General features: G+C 32.3%; 2 protein-coding genes across 3 annotated transcripts; one reads left to right on the top strand and one right to left on the bottom strand.

Moving 5' to 3' along the window:
• The first annotated feature begins 6,485 nt into the window (after nucleotides 1–6,485).
• Nucleotides 6,486–9,015, top strand: LOC125187156 (Regulator of Vps4 activity in the MVB pathway protein). Its single transcript, XM_048083690.2, has 6 exons — nucleotides 6,486–6,667; nucleotides 7,166–7,298; nucleotides 7,385–7,488; nucleotides 7,952–8,123; nucleotides 8,211–8,351; nucleotides 8,520–9,015. The coding sequence occupies exons 1-6, from the start codon at nucleotides 6,618–6,620 to the stop codon at nucleotides 8,886–8,888; spliced, it is 969 nt and encodes a 322-aa protein (XP_047939647.1). The 5' UTR covers nucleotides 6,486–6,617; the 3' UTR covers nucleotides 8,889–9,015.
• Nucleotides 9,016–15,786: 6,771 nt separating this feature from the next.
• LOC125191262 (zinc finger protein JAGGED-like) lies at nucleotides 15,787–17,358 on the bottom strand. Of its 2 annotated transcripts, none has more exons than XM_048088777.2 (5): nucleotides 17,086–17,358; nucleotides 16,861–16,955; nucleotides 16,460–16,594; nucleotides 16,304–16,391; nucleotides 15,787–16,224 (listed from the first exon to the last, which is right to left on the bottom strand). In XM_048088777.2, coding segments are annotated over exons 1-5 (570 nt in total). In that variant the 5' UTR covers nucleotides 17,088–17,358; the 3' UTR covers nucleotides 15,787–15,974. The 2 variants fall into 2 exon arrangements, with proteins under 2 accessions (XP_047944734.1, XP_047944735.1); XM_048088778.2 differs by having other exon boundaries at nucleotides 16,460–16,591.
• Nucleotides 17,359–19,444: the final 2,086 nt, after the last annotated feature.

Below are 19,444 nucleotides of genomic sequence, written 5' to 3'. Positions count from 1 at the left end.
ACTTATGAGCATACGAAACAATGCCATGTACCTAATTAAAATCTTGAATATAGAATGCGACTAACAAAAAGGGATGTCTTTTGTGTTTGCCAAATGAAGTTTGAACGTCACATGGAGCCCCTCTACTGTATTTTAGTTTTATGTTTCATTTGATATAGTGTTATTAATAAGCATATCATTACAATATCTATCAATTTAATATAACTAAGCACCTAAGGAGAGCTTATATATAAATATATCGGCCGAGATACACTTTAGAAGTATAGCATAAAACCAAAGTACAATTATTGTTTGTGTGTGTAATTGTAGAAATATCCGATCGGAATTTGCATGTCAATATCTATAGTTAGGCTTAGATTGAAATATCCATTGCAATAATACAGGATAATGTCCTTAAAACACGCTACAATACATGAATCAGTAAAATTGGGTAAGAGTACAGTCCAATTCCAATCTATCAAATTATATATGTCAATTTGTATACTATGCGTAAAAGAAAACTCAAAGGTACGTGTAACATAGAAGAAAACTAAGTCTATGTACTTAGCATATAATCGAAAGAATATCGTAAAAATTCTAGACACTTCAAATTTCATACCACGTGCAATATCAACAACAAAATATTATGCCTACATTTAAATGTCTCTTTTTCAACGAAAACACGAAAAGTAGATTAAAGCTCAAACGAACAGTATCATACGATAAACACTAGTGGATGTAGATGGGGGTAAATGGGGATACCAAACTATAAATTTTTATCAATATTTTTTAAAACTGTTACAATTATTGGGTTTTTTTTGTTAATTGTTGTAGATTAACACTGTTATGGGTTCAACTAGTAAGAAAATTATCGTTTTGAAATCTCATAAACAAATTAGAAAATTTAACCTCCACTGAGAATTTTTTTCTGCTTCCTGCTCTATTAATACAGACGAGCATTAACTATGGAGAAAGATAAATACAATAGTATTAATTTAGAACAAAATTTATTAAGCCGCGTGGGGGACTCGCCTCGAACCCAATTGGCTGGTAAAATAGGAATGTTAAAACATGTGACAGTGGGCGTGGGGGTTTATCGCAGAGCCCCATGAAATTTTTCCTAAATTAATATTATAGGTGACTATGAATAAAATGTTTGGCTTAGAATTATTAAATTATAGTAGTAGTGAATTTTATTTTCCTAGGCGAGGCATGTTTGATTGTGTGCTGATGGGAAACCTGATGCACTATGCATTCACGCTTCTGTATCTAGTTTTTGGGGTTTGGTGGAACGTGGAATGTTGGTCTTTTGTAATAGTATATTTATTATATTTTAATACTATTTTGAAATTTTAATAGTATTAACATAGTTTCTTTAATTAATGTGTGGAGTATAATTTAGCAATTCTTGTTTTTTATGTATACGTATTGACTTTTCTAGTTCGGCCTTATGACTTTTGTATGTCATATGTAGATCAGTCAGAAACTCATGGTGTTAAATTATCTTTTCTTTATTTTTAATTTCTTATTTACAAGCATATAATCAAGTAGGTAAAGTAATTATTTGATGTAAAATCTCAATCCGATAGCCTTCCACTTATCCACAATAAGAAAGCTAGCGACTAAAACTCTCAATTTGCATCGTGTTGTGATTACAATTAAAAGGGTTTATTAAAAGGCTAATTTGTATTATCGGTAATCAAAACACAACCAAAGTAGGAGTATTAAACAAAGAGAATTGTTTGAATCGGCAACATTCCTTAATTAGCCACTACACGATTACTACAACCACATTAAATACAGATGTTTGAATCTTGTTAAAATTGAAAGTGCCTTAATCCAATTCTTTAGACAAATACATGCACAGAGAGGTTCCAATAATTGCTACAATAGTATACTCCACAAGATACTGAAAAATCTATATACACTGAAAGATAATACTCCGTATATAATGAACATGTTACAATAAAATTTAGATATATTTAATTTCATGTCATTTATCAAATTCTCAATTTTCACAATTACGAAATGTAAATAATTATTTTGTAGTAATAATGATTAAACAAGTGTACACTGTTTGGTATATTTCACAAAAAGACACAATTATTCAGGATAACATCTTAGATTAAATCAATTGCTACAAATAATTTTAAAGATAAGAAAGGTGAGAAAAGTTCACGAGGTGGCCGCCATAATTAAATAATTAGAAGGCCCAAAATCGATCATACTTCCTGATTTGGAATTTGAACTTTTTGGATCATCAAAACAAAATAATTGTGATCAATGAGATGATGAAAAAATCAATTCTCCTAACTCAAAATTCAATAATTGGCACATATAAAATTGAATGGGAAACTATTGACCCGTGGACCAGAAAATATTGAACCAGAAAAGTGAAAAATGATACAACTAAGAAAAGAGAATTTTGATATCTCATAATAACTTTAATTTAGACCTTTTTAATTCCGAAAGTTGAAAGTATATATATTAGTTTATATATGAAATCATGGAAACTAAATTAATTAATCACAATTCAGCAGTGAACATTTCTAACCCATAAATCACTTCTTCATGTCCAGATAGAACTGTTTTATACCACAATCAACTATAATTTGGGATTTCCTATTAACTCATCTCCACAAATGAATTTCTTCCCGTGATCCAAGAAAAATAGCAACACATGATTATTCACTTACAATTTCTTCGTTGTCTATCCAAATTGACATTTCATGCACTTGAAATCATAAAAAGATGTGAGAACTACTAATTTATTAAGAAGACCTTAAAAAGTGTAAGAATCTTATTGATCACAATAAAGATGGTGTCACCTTGTGTGAACCCAAGTAGTCAAATTGGGTCTAACATTTCTTGATCAAACTTGACACATATTGTCTTATTGAATCAATCATCACCAATAAATGGAACTAAAGTAAAATTTTAGTTTGAAAAGGAGTACATCAATGTAATGATAATTTTTTCATGATAATCAAGATATACAATCATCACATGAGCTTTCTTTCTTCTCTCTAAGGGGGGAAATTCAATGTTCAAAGATACCAAACATCTCAAAGATAGGGACACAACACCATAACACACATTTCGTGTACAAATTATGTAAGAAATATTGGAGAGTTGACAAAAACTATAAGCAAACCGTTTTAGACTATTGAATCGATGTGGTAGTATAAGCATGTTGGGCGTAATTCAATTTTTCTTCTTCTAAGTTATTATGTTACACGATATATATGCTTCATTTGATACAATATTCAATAACACTATAGGTAATGTGCATTCAACACGAGAAAAATGTCATGCAAAAAAAGAAAAATAGTCCAAAAGCTAACAGAAGATTAAGAAAGATAAAAGTATAAACATAGTACTAATTTTTCTTCCTGTCATGATAAGAAGCAAACCTCCATTGATGACTTCTTGCAAGCATGAATTACCTTTTCATTGTTATCTTTAATCATGTAATCATTTGCTAGAAAAAAATTTAGCAAGTTAGAATATTTTCCCATATAAGCTACGAGCTCCTATTTTGCAATTTGAATAAAGATAAATGTACATAAATTATAAATATACGTAATGCCCCTAAATTATAAATTTAATTAAATTAAAGTACAACATAATTTTGTTATTAGTTATAAAAAATTATATGGAAAATTTATGAAAATTTTACATGATTTTGAGCTTCATTTGAAATAATTATACAACATTCAATAAAAAATTACTCCTACTTTTTAAATAGGTAGATATTTAATTTAAAATTTTAATATTTTTCTAAATTGTTGCAGAATGGTTATTATGTAATTTATTTTAAACCAATTTATATTTATAAATCAATTTCAATGTAAAATATCTAAAATGTTCAATTATGTGCTTACAATTGTGCATTTATCAGTACCCTTTAGATTTTTTATATTACTCTTAAACTAAGTGATTTCCTTTTGCTCATGATTTTGGAGTTCCAAGTAATTACGTGAGATGTGTTTATTTATGGATCTATTATATTAGTTCCATTATCTAATATTTAGGTGTTTATTTGAAACATTCTTCTACGTATCATTTTCAAAAATATTGTACTAATTCTTAGCAACTTTAATCATTACTATTTTTTCTGCACCTTTAAGTTCAGACTGAGATTTGCTATGATCTAGATCTATATTTTATTAGTTACTAGTACTATATTTTTGTCAATGCATATTCAGTCAAATAAATCAAACTTGTCATTTCCTACCCACTAAGTTGAGCAACATTAGTAATTACTGATTGCGAACTAATTTTTTCCCTATTCACTATTGTTTTAATAATTAATGAACTAAAAACTAATTACACGTGATTTGTTAGTTAGGTATACGAATGGAGTATAAATTAAATTACATTGGGTATAGTAATTTTTATCGATTGGTAATAGTTTCAATTTTTATGAGATTATTGGAGTTGTAACTAATTAGCAGAAGTATAATTTCCAAAATCAACCCGAACTACGTCCTAATGGGCCAACCAAACGTTCAATATCACCAAAGCTGGGCTTTAAAGCCCAAGACCTTAATGAGCTTTACTGCTTTATTTGGGCCGACGAAATACTCTCGAATTTTTATTAATAATGGAGTAGTACTTTTTCTTTAGCTTAATATTATAGTTCAAACACTTATTATTTTTGATAAAATCAACGGCCCAAATCTATCGAGAGACGGTGCAAAGGAGTGAGTAGGTGCAAATTTTGGTGAGCATAAGAAGGTGTGCAAGAACAAGGAAAAAATATAACTGAAGCAAACAGAATAAATAGAGAAGAACACTCTCTAAGCAACACAAAATCAAGAACCAAAACGAAAACACTCATTACTAAGGCCCCTGATCAAGAACTCACAGGAGAAAATAGATATAGATGGAATCACCTAGGTCTCAACCAGCAAGAAAGGGTTTGTTAATTTCTATTTTTAATTAAATCCTCACACACTTGCCCCGGTAAAATGAAAACTCATGGTCATGGCATTAAGTTCTTAGGATAAGTTTATTTTTTTCAACATCCTAGTTTGGTTCTACCTTCTGTACTAGAATTCTATAATATAATAATATTATCAACTGTTTAACTCGTGTTAAAGGGAGAATTTCAACATATAAAAATGGGTTTTAAACTTAATATTGATTGGTGTTCGTTTCTCGGTGTACATGCATAAAGATGGACTTCCTAATTAATAGTATTTGATACTATCACACGAGGGGATGCGATAAATTGCTAACTAATTATTAATCCAAAATTGAGATCAATTTTTAATTATTAGATTAGAAAATCTCGTGGTTGTCAAGTGTAATATATTTTAAATTTAAATAATTATTAATTAAATTAAAAGGGTATTAATGTCAAATCCTATATATAGTAATTATAAGGGAAATTGGTCTCTAAAACCATAAACTTTGCCCAAAATTTGGTATTTCCCATGAACTTTGAAATTGGTATATAATATCATGAACTTTGCATTTTGTTTGGTATTTCCCATGGCATGTTTATTACTATATTTGACTAACTTACGAGGCTTTTATCATACTTGACACAATTAAATCAACGTGGTTTTCAACGTGACTTTTTATGCTACATGCTATGAACTTAAAAAATGGTTTCAAATATTATAAAACATATCACGGTTGCCTATGTTAAATAAGATTTTGATGAAAATATCTTATTTGAGTGAATTTGGGAATACCAAACAAAATACAAAGTTCGTGATATTATATACCAATTTCAAAGTTCATGGGAAATACCAAATTTTGGGCAAAGTTCATGGTTTTAGAGACCAATTTCCCTAATTATAACTAACTATTTTCTCTCTCCTCAAAATCATCTCAAATCTTTAAATTTACGTAACTCTCTCAATTTAAATTATTTTTTCGCAAAAAATATATCAAATTAAAAATAATGTAATAAGGATTCCAACGAGATCTCAATTGCATATGTTCCGACGATGTTCGGGTGATGAAATTTGATAAATTATATTTCAATTTTCGTACATGTTGATAAACAGCTTTTATCAACAAATGCAACAAAAAATCTCAATATATTGTAGGCAAAATCTCAATATTATGCATGTCCAATCTCAATAAAAATGTGTTGATATTTTCTTGTCCTTGTGTTGATATTCTAATGTCATATTGTTGATATTTGTAATACACAATGTTGAAAAAAAAATCACCCACGAAAATTATCATATGATAAGATAATGACGATATTACCCTTTTGTTGATATTTTGTCTAGTATTTGTTGAGATTTGTGAACTTTAATTTCATCCACTCATTTTAAAATCTAAGGATGGAGATTTAGCCTTAATTTTAAATTAGGATGCTATAAGTATTAGAACAGGACATATAAGTATCTAGTTTTCACTTCATTAACTCTTCTAATTTGTATCTATACAACTTAGTAAATCATGTCATTCTTGCCCGGCCCGGCCCGGCCCATTTATATTTCTTTCTCTAATCATTTTATGAAGAATGAACTGTAAAGACAACGCAAAGAAACAATATTTCGATTAATTTTTCATTGTAATCATATACCCCTAATAATGAGCGCAGAATTCTTGTAAAAATCGATCTCCTAACAAGCTGAATTCTGCTGCTTAAAGGGGCACACGAACTCCAAATGTCTATGCTGAATCAACTCTTCAACAGGGGACTCCTTGGAGCCAAATGGTTAGTTCAATCCATTCACTTTTCAACTCTCCTTTTTTCTATAATTGGAAGAAGAAATTTTAAATGCTAAGAATTGTCGATATTCGTCGGGTTTTTTCCCTTTCGATTTATTCATGATTTATTTCTCAATATTAGAACTATGTATATCCTGCAAATCGCGTGTGTTTATGTACGGATGATCATCTGAATCGGGATTGAATTTTGGGTATAAATTGTAGGGGCTTGATATTTGGATCTAGAATTATGAATGATTGTAAAAATTGCATCTTATGCAATGCTGCCAACCATTTTGGGGATTTTCTATCGACCTGAATTAGGGTTAAATTTCGTAAGGTGATTAATGAATTGTGTTAAGGAATGCTTTTATGCAATGGGAAAAGCTGTTTTTCTGTGATTTGGACAGTTCAGATTTAGATTCTCATATGAGTCTGCTTTCATAGGAGACTTGTTCTTGTAATTTTTAACAGTTTGGATTGATTACTCATACTTGTTTTGTAGTAAAACATGCTTAACCTTGGCAATCTCGCGTATCAAGCTTCTGCAAAACAAGCGGGATGTGCAGCTGAGGCTTATGAGGAAGGAGATAGCAGAATTTCTGCAGGCTGGCCAAGAAGCTATTGCTCGAATTAGAGTACTTATCTATTCATATTGAGAAGATCTTGTTTGCTTCCGACACAATGTTTTCATTCTGTGTTAATATTTTCTGTGTTGATATAGGTGGAGCATGTTATACGAGAACAAAACACATGGGAGGCATATGAAATCTTGGAGTTATTCTGCGAGTTTGTTCTTGCCCGTGTACCAATTCTTGAAAGCCAGAGGTAACCTCGTCCTTGGGTTTATGCCAATGCTCGTATATTTTCTGATTTTGGGATGTTTAGAAATACCAGAAGGCGTTTAAAGAAGTGCGTCATTTTATTTTTTAGCAATCTACCTTTGTTATGATATGGTCTAAAATAAGACAGACACTTCTGCATTTTGTGGTTATTATAAAGCAGTTCATTGTTTAGGTCTTAGCACATTGATTCTCTAGATGTGATAATCTAGAACTTTACGTGAAGCGAAGGCATTGGTTCGTCTCTATTCTGATCTAAGTTACATGTGAAAATCTGATGCTTGTGAGTTCATTGTTTTCCTTACATGGAGTCAATTTATCGGCCATTAATTTTTTATCGTACTTATGATTGTTGATAGTTCTAGTTTTGAATGTGATTGTGACAAATTAGTGGTGCTTCCTATTTTTTGAATCATAACATTTTATGCCATTTGTCTTCCTTAATACAGAGAATGCCCTACAGAGTTACGGGAAGCTGTGGCTAGCATAATCTTTTCAGCTCCAAGATGTTCAGATTTACCGGATCTATTGCAGGTCCGGAATCTATTTGCTGCAAAATATGGAAAGGAATTCATAGCTGCTGCATCTGAGCTTCGCCCCGATACTAGTGTCAACCGCACGGTTAATAGTCTTTTTATGTTCTTTTAGCTTGATATTTCACCATCCTTGCCAAATACGAATAATTAGAATGCGTTGTGTAATCTGCAGATAATTGAAAAGCTCTCGGTGATTGCTCCGCCCACAGATGTAAAGCTCAACATACTGAAGGCAATCGCACTAGAACATAATGTCAATTGGGATTCAACCAAAACAGAACAAGAATTTAGCAAGAAACCCGAGGATCTTCTTGTAAGGATCTCTGTCCGACTCTCGATCAAACTCTCTATGCATATGGTGTTATGATCTTTTAAACATTCATGATATCACCTTTCATAAGCATGCAACTCTTTTCTCTATGGTAATAATACCGATTTCTTGAATACATTATTATGATTTCATTTCCTTGCTATGTTTTAGAATGGACCAAAACAAATAGCTGTGCAACCTTGTCCAGAGCTAGAAGTTCGGAAATCTTCGTCTACCATCACAGATCAGCCAGCACCATCTTTACATGGTAATCGGCCAGCGCGCCACCTGCAACCTCCCTCTTCCCACAACAGCACTTCGTATGTGGAAACAAGGCGAGCTGAGTTATCAGCGAGGGAACATAGTCCCAAATCAATCAACGAGATCAAGGATCCCAACCCACAATCTTCCGATGACACTCTGCTAAAGGCTCGTGCTGCTATCACCGCAGCAGAGCGGGCATCAGCTGCTGCACGAGCCGCTGCTGAACTGGTGAACGCCAGGTTCTCCATGTCCAAGCATGACGAACAGAAAATCTAACCATGTAATCATCATTTTACATTATCGTTTTCTTTGTGTTTGTTATGTAAAAAAGTGTTGAGGGAAAAGGTGAAATTGAAAGGTCCAAGAATCAAATATGATGCAGCAGAGTTTGTAGTTTGAAGTATATCAGAGGCAGTTAGGTAACCATGTGAGTGACTGTGTGTGTGTGTGTGTGTTGAAATCCACACAATGTTTTTGGGGCATATATGAGTAGGGCGTTACTATATGTATAATAATGTGAAATAAATATAGGAGTAAGAAGGGAAAGAGTTAAGAGAGGGGTTGAGATGGTACAATCAGTTTCCAAATAGAGAGAGAAAGACAAAACTTAGTTGTGAATGCTTCGCCAACTTTTCATCTCCATGAAAAAAGACAATCACGGTAATGTGTAAGTGCTGCAGCATGATTGGTGATGAGACAAGCAGACTTCTGCCCTTTCTCAGATTTTTCATCTCATCATCATTTGAAAACTTAAATATTCCCATTTCCTTTTTTATCTTCTTCTTTTTATTTACCTAAACGATTAATGGTTTCTATTATGCCCATATCAATTATGTTGAAATCTTTGGATCAGGGAAGGTGCTAAATATAAAGTTCTGAAAGGTGCAAAAATTCAACATTTCTTTTGAGGAGGCTCCGAACTACACTTTTATAGGACTAATTACAATATAGCCCTTTTTAAGAGTAAGATATCTTATAGTAATGTGTAGTGAAGGCTGATTAATAAATGTATATTGTGAACCCCTTTTTTGTGGGAAATATTGTACGAATAAAAAGGCAAATTAAAGTAGTACTAATGTACCATGATATGCATGCGACGTCGGCCAATTGAAATGGTGGGAGCACAAAATAACGATGGGGTTTCCTCAAGGTTAAATGTGTGATATGCCACTTTTCACAAAAATAGATTTGGTATACATATATGCTTGCATACCCAAATCAATATATATAAATTTAACACGCACATGATATTTCATTCAACTTAGAATCCAATTATGCAGCCATAAAAGGACATTTCTCTGCACCTTAACTTCCACCGCAAAGAGAGCTGATAGGGATCCATCAACTTCATCTATTTTCTCCATTTTTTTAATTACTTCAAAGATTTTATTGATTGCAAATAATAATAGTAGTATTAAAGATTGCAAAGAATAATGGTACAAAAAAGACTTTCTGTGCGCATTAAATATCCAATGTTGCAACTAATATCAGAAAATACACTTCATAAACGTTGTTGAGTTAGCCAGTAAATATCATGTCAGCTAAATGTTGTCTAACTACAAAAAAGATAGCCAGATGCAATTACTTGTGGGATTTTTTTAAAAAAAATAATTAAAGATTTAGGAGGTAAAAGAAAGGGTTTAGGAAAAATTAATCTTTGCTTTATCTAGTTGTATCTCCTAATTATAGTTGTGACACATACAATGAAAACGGTTTTCTAAACGGTGATGCATTAATATATTTATAAACATAAATTAGCGGCGTTCTTTATTGCTTTAAAAAATGTTCTTAGCCAATTTTTAATTTGTTGGCAGTGGCTTATGGATACGTATATGAATATCTAGTGGATGCATGACGTGGTAGTGTTCGTGGACTGATTACATATATGCATATTTGAAGATAATAACTGGGTCAATTGAAGAAATTAAAAACTCATAGTAGTAATTTATACTTACAAGATTACCTTTTTAACTTTCTATAATCACAACACATGCAATTACAACATCAGCTTTGTTGTATCACAATATATTTGTAAATTATTAATTTTACAGTTACAAGTTTACAACACTTCCAAATCTTCAACGCTGATGTTTGGCCAATATGTACCGCCAAAATACATTTTATTGATGAAATTAAAGACGTTATGTTGTAATTGCAAAAACATAGAAGAAAGGAATATGTGTTATAAAAGCAAACAAAAAAACTTATACTAGCTGGGGTTTAATTATACTCTTCTTAGTTTCGCGCGTTATCACAAATCATCGACAAAAACTGAAAAAAATCTGATGCTACTGGGTAATAGAAAACCTAATACTCATACTAGTATATACTCCACTTATATAGGTATTGATTAATCCATGGGCAATTTTATAAGCACGAGAATTAATCCATGGGCAATCAAATGTCTTGTCCATTTATTTGATCTTTATATGGAATTACTCTTGGCAGATATACAACTGCATACACTCAATTCATAACTCGTTTACCAAAGTTTGTCATGTTTAATTAATGAATACATATCTCAATTCATCGACAAAAACTGGAATTTTTTCTGCTACTGTAGCAGAAAACCTAAAAGAAACATTTAAATTAATATACATATATGTAAGGGCACAATTTTATAAGCTCGAGAGTTTCTTCATGGGCAATCAAATGTCTTGTCTCATTATATTTATCCTATTAAAATTCTCAATCACTTTTTTGCACCCTAATGATATTAATTTATTCAATCAGTTTGCATAAATTCAGTACCTTTCTAGTTATTGTAGATATCTAGGACATGTACAGGTAAAGGGAAAAAATAGAAAATAGAGCCAACTTTAGACTTGGAAAAGACTTATGCTTTTCGAATCTGTATAGTTTATAAACTTGTAAATATTGACTTCAGGATTAGCTTCTTGAATTGTTTAGTTATATATTTACATCAAAACTATCAGTCTCCATTTCCAAGATGAAGTAGAAACAACTGCTTGTTTCTTTCTCTTATTTTATGTTTGCGTTTTAAATAAATTAAAGGACGACATCTGACCAAAAACATTTAATACAAGTAAACTTGTAAACAAAATTCAAATTAAAGAGTAATAGTTTCCGTAATTGGATTTGATAGCTATACCACATACATAAAGGCCTGCGACTCAGAGAGGCATGAATGTGAACAGAATGAGTGTGAAAGCAGATTCAGAAAATTGCTTGAATTAACTGTACTCATTGATCAGTAATTAAGGTGAAGTATATGGAGTATTTTAATTTATAAAATAAAACAAAAGTATTGATTTAATTAAATTGGAGTAAAGCATTAGGGTAGTGCAGCAGCAGCTTTAAACGTCTCAAAAATTGTGAATTGCAATTAAGCTGACTCTATAAAATCATAGGGGTCGTCGACTTTTGCTGCAGCAGCAGCTGCACCTTCAATTTGTATCTTTAAATTTCTAAATGTTTTAATTAAAATGATTATGCTAGTGTATTTAATTAGACTGGAATGCAACTTTTTTAGTGAAGTTTTTTTCTGGCCTACTCATGCGATGCTTGCTGGAAAACCCTATTAAGGCAACAGTACAATCTAGTGTTGTTCCTTTCACCAATGAGGTCTCGGGATTTCAGCTATGAGAGAGAGAGAGAGAGAGAGATTTAGTGTGTGTATGTGTGTGTGTGTGTGTGTGTGTGAGAGAGAGAGAGAGAGAGCTAAACGTTCTGCACTGTTGAAGTGTGACAGTGGACTGCTTCTTTACTCAATGGAATATTGCGAAATTGTTAGCAAATATACTTTCTATAGTGGTGTGACATCAATTAATTGGATAATATGGTGTTGGATTAATTTGGTTTCACTAGGATAAATGGTGCATTTTTGTGATATTTTATGTGACTGATATATAGAATTGAATATTAATAGGAATATAAAAGAGTCATCATTTTTGTGAATATATAATTTCAATAAATAAGTTTCATTTTTTATGTTGGTATTGTTAGAGAACTAAGTAGCACTGCAAAGTAGGAGCACTAAAAGTTACCCATCTCTCTAATCACCCTTATCTATATGGTTGTGTGGTCAGTGTAAGATCTAAGTTATTGCTACTATTGTTTGTCTAAACTTGACTCTAAATGGAGTACCAAAATGTATAAAATCAAATTGGATTTTAAAAAAATAAGATGATTTAATTAGAGATTGAGAAATGTATGTAGTAAAATTTAGGATTGGGGGGAAATGTATGATTAGGCACTGAAATATGGAAAAAAAAAATTAAGTAAGTAATGGAGGTTGATTGACCTAGAGAAATTCAGAGGCTAACTAGACTGTGAGTTGACCTGCCAATTAGAGTTGCCATATATTTGTTCCTTCACATCCTATATTTGCCGAACTTAATCTGCAGCTTTTGACCGTAATTTACTTTGCCCTGCAAATATTTCCCACACCTATGTTTTCTTGTCTCTCTTTCTCTATCTGAATCCATACATTTGATTTGTACATTAGGGCAACCATTATAACTAGCCGTAACCAAAATTTTTGCATGCTTCAAAATTCAAGAATTATTACTATAATGGAAGAGGTATTTGAACAAAAGAAAATGATACTTCCTCCGTGCCAACTAAGTTGAGTCGTATTTTTTTTTTTTTTGGGGATGTCTCAACTAAGTTAAGTCATTTCCTTTTTTTGACAAAAAAACAAAACAACCAATCACTTTTAATTCCATCATCTACTTTACTTTATCTATATCTTTCCTAACTTTCAACACAATTTCTTAATCTCTTGCTCAAAAGTTTTGACTCAATTTATTTGGGATGGACGTAGTATTTATTTTTTTAGGAATAATATCTACTATTATGTGATAGAAATATCTAAATATTACTCCATCTAAGCCAAAGTGTTATTTAGCAGAGTAGAATTTTTAAGAATTATATAGTAGAAATCGAGATATTTTGTAGTATTATCTAAATCACAATTGTATACAGTATAATTTTCTAGATTTTGATATTATCTAGTAAACTAGTAGAGTACTATATAGATTTTTATATAAAAAATGAATATATACTTCCTCTTTCTCACTTTAAGTGGAGTATTTCTTTACTGTCACATTATTTTATACATGTAGTGTTATTTTGTGAGATAAGTGAAGAGAATAAAATTATAGAGAGGGTGATGTTTCTATTTTTAAAAATATATCATTTAAAATGTGATCTTAATATGTTATTTAGAGTGAGACAGATAAATAGTAGAATATAAAATAACAGAGTAGAGATGGTAGAATACGAGAGATGTGTATATATTTGTGACTAACTTATCGGTTAATATTCATCATAAGATATCTACAATATCGGTTAATACATTTGTGACTAAATTATCGGCTGGTATTCATCATATATATTTTGTTGTTCTATTAGAGCATCCACAATAGTGGCTAACCGATTCGCGTCGTTAGCCGGTCGATTAGCTGAACTATTGGAATCGGCCAGCCGCGAATCGGCGAAAATATCGGCGTGGGCTAGCCGATTTGAGGGCGCTGGCCGCCATTGTGGCGTGCCAATCGGCCAGCACTATTTTTTAATTTTTTTTATGCATTTTTTTTATTTATTGCATTTTTTAAATGTATTTTTTTATGCATTTTTTTATTGTATTTTAATGTATTTTTTTATGATTTTTTTTAATTATGTAATTTTAAAATAGGCACATAGAAGACGGGCTAGGCCCAATACAAAATTAAGACCTAAAACAGAAACATGTCACAGCGGGACCCCCGTTCGGCTAGCGGCAAACTATAACGGATTCAAGGCATACTAACATTTTTTAATGTATTTTTTTAATAAATTAATGAGGAGTAGAGTGGGGCGGTGGCTCGTGTGTGGAAACCCGGATTTTTTTTTATTATGTAATTTTTTTTATTTTTAGTTAATGTACTTTTTTTTATTTAAATAAAATTAACGAATTTTTCCCGTATATGTTTCGTAAATTTAATTCCGTATTTTGTGTTTAATTCCGTAAATGTAGTTGTTTTTGAATTATTTTTATTGCGGCTGGCCTATGGCTGGCCTAGGGCTAGCCTATTTAAGTAAAATGCTGATGTGGCAGGTGGATTTTTAGTGCTAATGACATGGCAAAGAGAGAGAGAGTGGCTCGCCTATGACTGGTATATGGCTGGCCTATTCTTACCGTGGATGATATTAGGAAGTGATCGAATTAGCAATTACTTCGGCCCTAATATATTTCATCTACCCAAACCAGTACACTTTGACAAATGAAATGTGAATAGGAGTTGAGTATATTTTGCCAACCTGTTAGATCGGTCAAGATTTGACATGTGGTATTATATTTCATTAGTAATTTTCTTGTATATGAATAACTGGAAAAGTTGGTCTGTGAAATTATTCATGTGAGAGGAAACTAGATGTAATATGGTCCATATTGGATCTGAAAATTAATGATGACAGCGACCTTGAAGCAAATAGAGTACCTAGAGACAGATTCGGGAATTGAATGAAGTGCAAGAATATAGACTATTAGACCTATTTGTATGTATATAAATCTTTACATCTTACTACTTGGTATATATTTATTATTAATATATAGTACTAGATCTTAAATAGTCGTTTCAGTATTCTGGGCGTTCGAATGAATTCGCTTATTTATACGAGTATATTTATATTTCAATATTCACGTGATATTACTATTGTTTGGCATGTGTAAACATTTAAAATGCATTTTTCAGAGCAAACGATCAACTAATTAAGTTATTATAGTAGTATATTTTGATGTTTGCATTTATCAGTATGCATAAAGCAAATTAAAGATATTCTTTAACACTAACACCTCATGGAACTACAGTGAATAAAGGAAAATTATGACTCAACACGTGTTGATTCGTCGATCTTTTATGATTTATCTTCTCGTAGAAAGAGATAATCGATGAATCACCTTCTTCGTATAAATCTATTAATACTATACAATTTGAAGAAATTATAAAAAATCATTAAAATACTAGTACTCTAGTTTTCATTATTCATTCAATCCATACGACTTGCAGATAACATAAAACCTAGAAAACTCCACAATCACATCTTAATTAATTGATTAAATATGGAGTAGTTATTTGACACAAGAAAATTGGAAAGAAAGAAGCCTCCAATCCGAGTTGAGGAGAAAGTAAGAGATGTGATTCATGTGAAAAAATAAAGCCAAAACTGATGAGCATTGAAAGATTTGTCAGCATGTTTTTGGATTGATTGTGTCTGAGAGAGAGAGAGAGAGAAATTAAGAGGTAGCAAAACAGTTATGATAGTAAAAAACAGAGAGAAAAACAAAAGAAAAGAATCCATGTTGATGCGGATTGATCGACATATACAATCCAAAACGTTTTCCAATCTTGTCCTTGTCTACCTCCGGCCCCACCCCACTCCTTCCTCCTCATTTCTACCGCCGGCGAACCCCTGCCCCACCGGCGCCCCTATGCACGTGTACCTATTCTCCCCCTCCATCACATGCCCCACCAAGTACTCCGGATGGAACGACACCATCCTCGGCGGCGACGCGTACAGAGGAGGAGGAGGCATCATCCTCGTCGGATACACCGGCCTGAACGGCATCGCTCCCTCCCCTCCTTGCGGAACCGGAACCGGCTGCCCTCTGCACATATCATAAATTCAGTCGGTGACTCAAAAAAGAGACAATTTTATTTTATGAGTGAGAGAGAGAGAGAGCATACGTTGAGACGTAGCTTAGGTGGCCTGTGGGAGCTAAATCATTGGTGAAAACCAGTTGCCTTGCCTTGTTCAATGTCTCCGTCTCCCTCTCTGATAGTAGTATTATATAAGCATTTGATTGTATGTGTGAAGAAAGTGGAGAGAAGAGATAGTCCTACCTTGGCGGTGGCGGTTCATGTGGCCGCCGAGGGCTTGGGATTTGCAGAACTTGAGGGAACAAAACCTGCACTCATACACCTTAGAGGCTTCATCTTTTCCTTCCTTAGCGCCGCTTTTCTTTTTCCTGTATACTGCTGCACCCCATGCCAATTAAAGCAACTTTGATGAGACTAATCCTCCCCCTCTTCTCATTTTCGATTTTGGATATACCTTGTCTTGTCATTTTTTCAACCACTTTCTAGGGTTTCGTTCTCATACTCCCCATCCCCAACAATTTATTTTATGAGATTATTATTTAATTCATTCAAAATGTGCACTCTTGTTCTAGAGAATGGATCTTAGTAATATGGAAGTAGTAGGTGTGATGGAGTAATTAATTACTAAGAGAAAAGCTATGTACCAGCAGAAGAGGAGCTGTCCTCAGGGACAAGTTTGGCATCTCTTGCATAATCCTCAGGTAAGTTGTTGAGGTCTAGTGGGTTTCCCTCTGGTCTCCTGGAAAATGTATACATACCAACAAATAAAATTTTAATTGATTAGTACTAGCAACAAGTGAAAGAAGAAGTTAGAGTGTGAAAATTGAAAGAAGATGATCATGTGTGGGGTTGAGGGGTGTGATACATACATGGAGACGACAAAGAAAGACAGATGAAAAAAAGGATTTAAAAAATGTGATTTTGTTTTTTGGATGGGAGATGGGATGGAGAACTAAAGCTTGGGAGATTATAAGACTTCAGTTTGGAGGCTATTAGTTGAGTGATGTTGAAGAAAGGAGGCTTGAAAGTTCTCTATCAGTTTTTTCTTTCTGCCAGCTCTTGTGGAGACATCCCTATTCACTCTCTCTCACTAAAATTGAAACAACACAAGCTCTCGTGACTTTAAAAAGGAGAGGATGAAGCCCTACTCATACTAGCCTGCATAACACAAAACACACACACACTAAATTAATCATGGAAAAAAAACACACATTTTATGTAAAAATTGAACCCTTAAGTTTCAGAGTAGTGACCATAAAACATGCGTCTTATTGGTGCAGATAGCATCAAACCCTTTTTCATTCATTTTTATCAGAATTGCCACTATGTATATCTGTGTGTGTATATATATGCCCTAAGGGCATTGAAGACAAAGGCTTTGCCTTTTAGATATGACTGTGCAGTTGTGATCGGTTTTGATGTAAAGAAGCATGCTTGAGATTATTATTATTGTAAATGCATAAAGATTGAAAGGGCTAATGCATGATGTGTAGCCATCAATATAGTACTTGCAGCCCAAGAAAAAAAAAATACCCAGGAGATAAACTTTGAGCTATTTTGGTAATTAAGAAATTTTTTATCAGACCAAATTCAGTGGATGGATATTTTGGAATTACATAGGTTGTCTTGATTGAGTTGCATCAAGATTTGTCTTAATCATTTTGGATTGTGCGATTAGGTGAAAATTTATGTGTGTTACCGCAGTTAAAGAATGAGTGGTTAATTGGTGGAGTAGTAATATTAGGGTTAAAAGGACTGCACATAAAGGAAAAGGTAAATATTGTGGTCCTCCTCATATATCTAGAGAGAGATAGGTCTTGCTTTAAGTGAATATTTTGGTTTCTTCCTTCTAATTAGTCTGCCAGTTATCTATTAGTTTTGTAAATATTCTACATGAGAAGCAATAATGCACACTTCATCTCTCGGTATCTCACACCTGAAATCAATGGTAGGATATCACAATTCAACAATATATACTGTATACATAATACACATACACAAGGTGTAATATCTACGCTTCATGCGTGTGCACATATGGAATATGCAAGTATAGCAATTATGAAATTTTATCGTTTGAAGACATGATGATCAGTATAGAAGTAGTTTTTGGTACATGGTTAAATAAAAAATCGTTTCTGAATATTTCGTTCATTTTCTATTTATTTTTTACATACATTAACATAAGTCATTATGTAAACTTTTTAGTATTAGTAGTAGTATTATTTTAAAATGGAGGTCCATGTCTTCATTAATAACACTCTAGAATAGTACTCCATAAGTTATGGGCCGTTATTATTAATTAATTTGGGCTCAGGCCTTCGCAATATTACTCGGCCCGTAATATGTAAGTTGTCTTATGTTTTGCCTTAAAACAACATGCGATAAATTTAAATATGAACAAATGTCATTAATTATTCATTTTGCTTCTAGAAATCTATAGACTAGATTATGAATTTTATTTCCATTTAAAATTATTTTATTCGTTTAGGCCGAAAGTCACTGTGAATGAAAACGCCATATTTCCGTAACTAGCTTTGGAGCCCAGGCCCAATTTTGTCACGCTATGTAACTAATCATCCAAAATTTAATCGATCAAAATTCTAAATAAAAATAATTACTCCATTTTTTCCACAATAAAATTCTATTTTGCTATTTTTGCTCGTCTCATAATAAGAGTTTTATTTCACTTTTATAATAAATGGTAAGTAGGTACCACATTCCACCAACTTCTACTCACATTTTATTATAAAACTAATATTATATACAAGTGAGACCCACATTTCACTAATTTATTCAACTCACTTTTATTTTTATTCTTAAAATCGGTGCTCAAATCAAATAGAGCTCCTATTATGGACGGATAGAGTAAATTATAAAAGTTACCGGAAATAAGTTTATAATATTTGGAAGAATAATACACATAATTGTATATAAATTTGGAAACTCGTAGTGAAATACTGTATTTTACTGAATTGTGTTATTATATGGTTTCCTCTTACTTACGAAGAGTACTACTAGTAGTACTTATTGGAGAAAATAATAATCGAGTTTAATCTTTAATTAGGTACAGAATTCAATGATTTGAAGAAGGACTGTATTTTTTATCTCACTTTTTATTGGCCGTACACAATAACGCAGTAGAGAGATACGCCTGAGTGAGTTGATTTGATTCGATCTTCTTCAGCGTCAGTTTTCCAACCACACGATCCGATGTCGTTTTGCGGAAAT

The sequence above is a fragment of the Salvia hispanica genome, chromosome 5, assembly GCF_029641045.1.
Source record: "Salvia hispanica isolate PSC_SH4W2 chromosome 5, Shi_PSC_v1, whole genome shotgun sequence".
NCBI classification, from domain to species: domain Eukaryota; kingdom Viridiplantae; phylum Streptophyta; class Magnoliopsida; order Lamiales; family Lamiaceae; genus Salvia; species Salvia hispanica.
This window is presented reverse-complemented; position numbering and strand designations above follow the sequence as displayed.